The sequence below is a fragment of the Coloeus monedula genome (assembly GCF_965178545.1).
Source record: "Coloeus monedula genome assembly, chromosome: 9".
NCBI classification, from domain to species: domain Eukaryota; kingdom Metazoa; phylum Chordata; class Aves; order Passeriformes; family Corvidae; genus Coloeus; species Coloeus monedula.
This window is the reverse complement of record NC_138789.1, coordinates 18083822-18089821: the sequence shown is the minus strand read 5'-3', so window position 1 is coordinate 18089821 and position 6000 is coordinate 18083822. Positions and strand designations below refer to the sequence as shown.

Sequence of the window (6000 nt, the reverse complement as noted above, 5' to 3'; positions counted from 1 at the left end):
GGGCCTGCCCTGCGGCAGCGGGGGCGCTCCGGGGCCGCCGCCCGCCAGGCTGGGGATGCGGAGGCTGCCGCGACCCCGCGTGCGGCGGCCACGGGCACCCGCCGCCCCCGCAGCCCCGAGCCGCTGCCTGGCGGGGGGCGCCGCCCGGGGCTCCCGCAGCCCCTGTCCCGGGCCAGCCCCCGCCCGAGGCGGCGGCAGCGGCCCGGCCGTGGTCGGCGGCGCCCCCGCGGGCGGCGCAGCGGGAGGAGGCGCCGCCCCGGCCGTCATTTCCGCCGAGTGCGGGGCGGGGGAGGGGGCAGAGCGCTCGCCTCCTCCTCCGCGGCGGCCGGAGACACAGAGACCCAGAGCGGGGCCAGGGCAGCTCCGCCGCCGCTGCCGCCGCCGCTGCCGCCGCCGCGCCCGCGGGCCGCGCCGCCCCGCCAGCCGAGCCCGGCCCGGCCCCCGCCCGGCATCCCTCCCGCCCCCCGCCCCGGCCCGGCCATGGGGAACGCAGCCACCGCCAAGAAGGGCAACGAGATCGAGAGCGGTGAGTGAGGGGGACGCGCCGCCGCCTCCGCCCGGCTCCGCTCCCGGAGGAGGGCCTGGGGCCGGGCCTGGTGCGCCCGCCCAGCGCCGCCGCCGCCGCAGGCCCCGCGGCCTCGGGCCGAGCCCCCCGCCCCTACAGGCCCGGCCGCGGCCTGCGCGGCGCCGCGGGGTGCTCGCCCGACCCCGGCCCCGCCGCGGGGCTCAGCGGACTCTGGGGAAACCAGCGGGCCAAACCCGCCTGCGGCCGCCGGGCCGAGGCCGCCGCTGGGCCGCGCGTGCGGCTGTCCCGCAGCAGGTGTCCGTCCCCGGCGGAGGAGGAGCCCCCGGCGGGGCCGCGGTGTCGGCGGGCAGGTGTCGGCGCCTCCGCCAGCCTCCATCCTCGCCCCGGCCCGCTCGCTTTCCCCACCCCCGAACACACCCTGCCGGCGGGGGAGGCCGCCCGCCCGCCGCGCTCCGTCTGCGGCGGGAGGGTTTTCATCCCGCTGCGGGGAATGTAGGTCAGAAACTCCTGTGCCCGCCCGGATCGTGCAGCCCCGGTGACCCCGCGGCCTTGCCCGCGCCCCGCGGCTCAGCCACAGCCCCGCGACGTGTTTACATCGCTCGAGAGCGCGCTGGGAGAGCTCTCGGTACAGCGTTGCTCTCCTGAGCCCTGGGTAAAATGGAAGACAAAAGCATTGATCTGAACTCGTCATGGCAGGGAGCTTTCTGCTGGTGTTTCTGTTCGTTTGTTTGCTTTGTTTTTGTTGTTTTGTTGGGGTTTTTTTTTTCCCCTGTAAGTATTTCAGCGTAACTTTAAACAATATAAAGGCGATTGAGCTGTTGGGAAAAAAACCCTAGACTTTTTTTTTTGTATGTTGACTTCCTTACTTCGCTTCTAGTAAAAAACTTTGGGTATGTTTGTGATGGATAAGAGTAAAGACAAGACGTAGTGAGCAGGCAGTTGTGCAAGCTCAGTGTTGTGACAACAATACCCTTTGTTACTGGAAAATCCTAGGGCATTAAAATGGAAAAGAACTTTAAACGTCGAAGTTAGGGGATTTTGTGGGTTTGGCTTTTTTGTTGGTTGGGGTTTTTTTTCAGTTTGTGTACTTTTTGTGTATTTACTATTGAGGTCTGGGGTAGAACTGGGTAACCCGATTTGCATAGGCCGGGTCCTGCCCACACAGCATTCCTCTGGTTTCCCAGGGATCTGCAGTGGGTATTTCCAGCGGTGGGACCAGGGGCTCTGCTTGATCTACCTAGTTCTGGGATTGCTTTCACCTTTCAATTTTTGTGTCTTAGCTCACTATTGTTATGGACCTCACAATCCAAATACATTGAGTATTTGACCATTATTGTTTAGTGGTTTTATTTTTTAATTGAGTGCATTAATTTTGACGGGAAGTATTGTAGCCTGGTATTTTAGTATTTATCACTATAAAGATTAGTGTGGGGAGAGGGTGGATTGTTTGAAGTTCTTCAGATGACAAAACACTGCATTTTGTACTTCATGGTAACTGTACTGATATTAGTTTGTGCAATTAAATAACACTACAACACACAGTAGTAATGCATTCTCGTATTATAAAATACAGTCATTTTTAAGTTGCAGAAGGAGTTTCTTTCAGAACCTCTCTCTCCCCTTTTTAGTGTTTAAAAATGAAGTGCTGCTAGAGCCATCAAGCTCAGATGTCTAATTACTCAGTATATTTAGCAGCAAAAAGCTCTGTAATGATACAACTCCTGTAACTAGGAGAAGAAATTGGTCATCATTGACATACTGCTGGGAAAGACCAGGATTCACTTACCATGGAAGATTGATAATATATGAATACTATATAACTAATAAATTATTAGAAACAAAGTTTGGTTTACTGTCCATGAATGTTGATTTTAATCTATTCATATGATACCTGGCAACTAAAAACTAAAGAAATATAAAATGTGTTGGAGCTATAATATTTCTGAATTATCTATTTGCATTGTTGAACCAGTTTTCTAGTTTTGCATGTTAAGTGTCTTTAGTAGCATGTATTCCAGACTACAGGACACTGAAAATGAAGTTGTTTGAAGGGGTAACAGAAGAGTATCCAGGTTTGAATTCTAAAGGTGATGTTATGCCCTTGATCCATGCATGGAGCTTATGGAATTGTGTGGATCAAGGACATGCTAAGGTCCCTGAAAGAACAATGAAGGGTAACGCAGCTTCCCCTGATAACTATACTTACTAGTTCATGAAATGTAATTTGAGACCTCTTTCACTGTCGATGGTCAGCACGGTAAATGCTGTTCACCTAATTATGGTCCTTATATCCTTCTCACTTATTGTAGCTTTCCATGTATATTCAAATATCTTTAGTACTTGTTACTTCACTTAGGCTATGAAGTGGAATAAAACCATGTGTATGTGAACACCAGTAGTAGATGAGAGCAAATGTTTTGGAGTATTTCTGGGCTGAAGCTGCAGGTGAATGGAATCTGAATACTGGTGGTTTCTTAAGTTTGGTCACCAAAAGAGTGAATCGGGCTTGTGTAGCAGGGAGGGCAAGATACCTGTGTGTGTATACACAAGATGGAAAGTTTCAGTGTAGTCTGTTAGGGGTTTATTTCTATGGCCTTCTGTTCCAGCTTCTCCTAATATGCATTGGATTTTGATTTGGAGGACTAAAATTAGAAGTTGTCCTTTAGTTACAAGAAGCTTAAGGGTTCTGTACCCATTTTAAACTTTATCTGTTTTAAATGCCTTCATGATTTTCCACAGGGCACAGCAACCTACAAATTCTGAGGGCCTTTTAGAATAGTAATACAAGTGTCTTTCATTTGAAATCTGGAGAGGCACAATTATCAGTTGCCATAAAAGTTACTCTATTTGATTTCTCATCCTAATATTAATTTAATTATTCTCTTCATTATTTGTTGATTTTTTTCAGCTGCTCAATTTGCAGTAGTTGAGAACTTTTGCAACCTAGAAGTTAAAAATATCAACGTGTAGTAAGTTACATTTTTTTTTAAAGGCCACAGGGAATGTTCCTTAACTTGTTGCAATTAATGTAGGAAAATTTTAGCTTTATTATTATTCATTATCTTGGAATAATTTGTGAAAGTAGCATGAAACATAACTACAACACATCTGAGGTTTAAAAAAGGTCTCATAACTTCTTCAGCAAGTGAATCTGTTACTTTCAAAATCATTATTGATTTTATGTGAAACAGGATGTTTTAACTTTACTAGAACTACTTTCTAAACTAGAATGAGTGTCAGCCCTACAAAAGTATGTAGTTTGTAGAAAGTTGTGTGTTTTACTTCAGATAACACAATAATACAGATTTTTAAAGTAATTATGATGTATGGCTCTGAATTATTTGCCCTATTAGATATGCAAAGGGATGTCATACATGACAGCAAGAAGTTTGGCTATAAATGAAGAGTAATCCCACTTGGTGTTTTCTTTATGGTTTTTGTTGGGTTGTTTCTCCCATTGTCCATTCCCCTTTTCCCCCCAACAGTGTCAAGAGTACTTAGTTGTGATGTTGTCTGTTTCTTTGTAACCACCTGGATTAGAGACCAGGTGATTAACATACACTCTTCAGGGACTGGAAGATTTGTAAACTTTCTCTTCTTCCAATAGATCTTGATGACATGGGCTTGGCTTCTGAGTTTTATTTGCTGGGATTCGTATGGTCTTTGCTGCTTTTTCTGTGGCAGTATGTGGTAGCAAATTGCTCTTAAAATGTATTTTAAAGGGAAACAATACATGATATTCAAAGTATAATTCTGTACATGTGTCTTCTTACCCGGTAGCCAGATCTCCGGCTTTATTAATCCAGCATGATTTTACTAACTTTGGCTTCTGTGGTCTTTAAATAGCCAAGTACAGCATGTGTGATGTGTATTCTGCATGTGAGTTTTATGTTCATTCACTCCTCCTTCTCCTCAAAGCATTCCCTACAGTATCTTCAGTATGACAGAGTTCCCATTATAGTCAATTCTTTGCTTTTTAACTCCTATAATTATTCTTTAAGTAGTGCTCCTTTGAAGTGTGCTTGACAGGAGGATGCAGCCTTCTACTTTTTCTTTTTCCAGTAGATTTTAGCCTCCTCTGGGTATATTTCTTAAGAACTGAGGGGTTTTCTTCTTATTTTTCATGTGCATTCAGTGCTGGGTCATTCTGTTGTATTTTCTTGTTGAAGACCAAAAGACACCACAAGTATATTTCTTGTAAAGATTAGATGAGGCAAGGCTCTATCACTGCTGACCTTGGTTAGATTAAAATTGGTGAAGTAGAGGTGAAAAGCTCTGTATCCATTGCTATCCCAAGGTTGCTAATTCCCTGTCACTTTTCCAGAGACTCTTGTTTGAGTGGTTTTGATCAGAGTGTAGTTTTATTCAACAGAGAGTGTCTTTTCTTTTGTTCATTGTATTTAACTCTCCAATTTTGAAATGAGTAGCTTTTGGAGCCTTGTTATTGGATTAGAGCATCATCTTAAATATGTATTGTATAAAGAGTAATTAACAATGTATATTGGAGTGGTGCTGGAATGGTCTGCAAGAATAACATCTTTAAACAATGTATGTAAAGCTTCTTTCCCACTGTGTTGGGGTTGTATCATCTATTAATCAGGTAGGTTTCAGCAATAAGAAAATAAGAAATAGTTGTAATTACTCGCTGAAGAAATATCTGAAAATTCCTCTGCTGTAATCACCAATGTAAGACTACCAGTATCCACCATGTGAAGAGAGGCACCATCTGAAAATTCTGCTTTAATTAAAAACAAAATGCTTATTCACAGCTTGGACTAGCAAAGAGAGAGGTTATCACTCATTAAAGATAGCCACTTGGTAGCATAACAAAAGGTCAGAAGGGCCTCCAAGTGATAAATTGGTTTGTATTTAGCTGTTGTGGTTAGGCCTTTATTACAGGCTCAGACTACTTTAAAGACAGAGTATTTTAAATTGCTTGGCATTCCCTTGTTGCTGGGTTTGTTCAGTGTTTGTTCATTTACCCTTATATCCACATTCATAGAACTGACAGAATCAAAAGTAATATCTTGAATAATGCTGGGATTTCTCATATTCTTTCAAGTCACTTTATTCCTTAGCCTAATTAAGGCTTTGCTGTGCTGCAGAAATGAAGCCTCTCATTGGTACAGGGAGCAGCATGTAAGGATGCAGCAGTGCAGGTTACGGTGTGGAGTGAAGGGCTCTGCTCCACTCCACACCAGTCTGGCAGGGAGTCTTCTCCAGGTAATGAAAGTTCTTCTGGAGCCCACAGATCCCTCCTTTGGAAAGGCTTTTGGATGGCTTTCAGATTTTGTGTTTTGTCTGCATCCTTACTAGGCATCATAAAGGACTTGTTTGTCCAGATGCTTTTTTTTTCTAAACTACAGTGGTTGATTTAATAAAGAATATTGTTTCTGCTATACAGCAGGTGAGTTCCAGATCAGATCTGAGTAGACAGGTTTGTTTTGTATTGTTTTATTTAATCAGTGCTTCTA

The 6000-nt window shown here is 45.5% G+C and overlaps 1 protein-coding gene across 1 annotated transcript in view; it reads left to right on the top strand.

Moving 5' to 3' along the window:
* The first annotated feature begins 363 nt into the window (after nt 1–363).
* Nucleotides 364–6000, top strand: part of PRKACB (protein kinase cAMP-activated catalytic subunit beta) — a 67765-nt gene continuing 62128 nt past the window's right edge. Inside the window, exon 1 of the mRNA XM_082287273.1 lies at nt 364–526. Coding sequence (XP_082143399.1) covers nt 481–526 — 46 coding nt within the window. The 5' untranslated portion in view covers nt 364–480. The remainder of the gene's footprint in view (nt 527–6000) is intronic.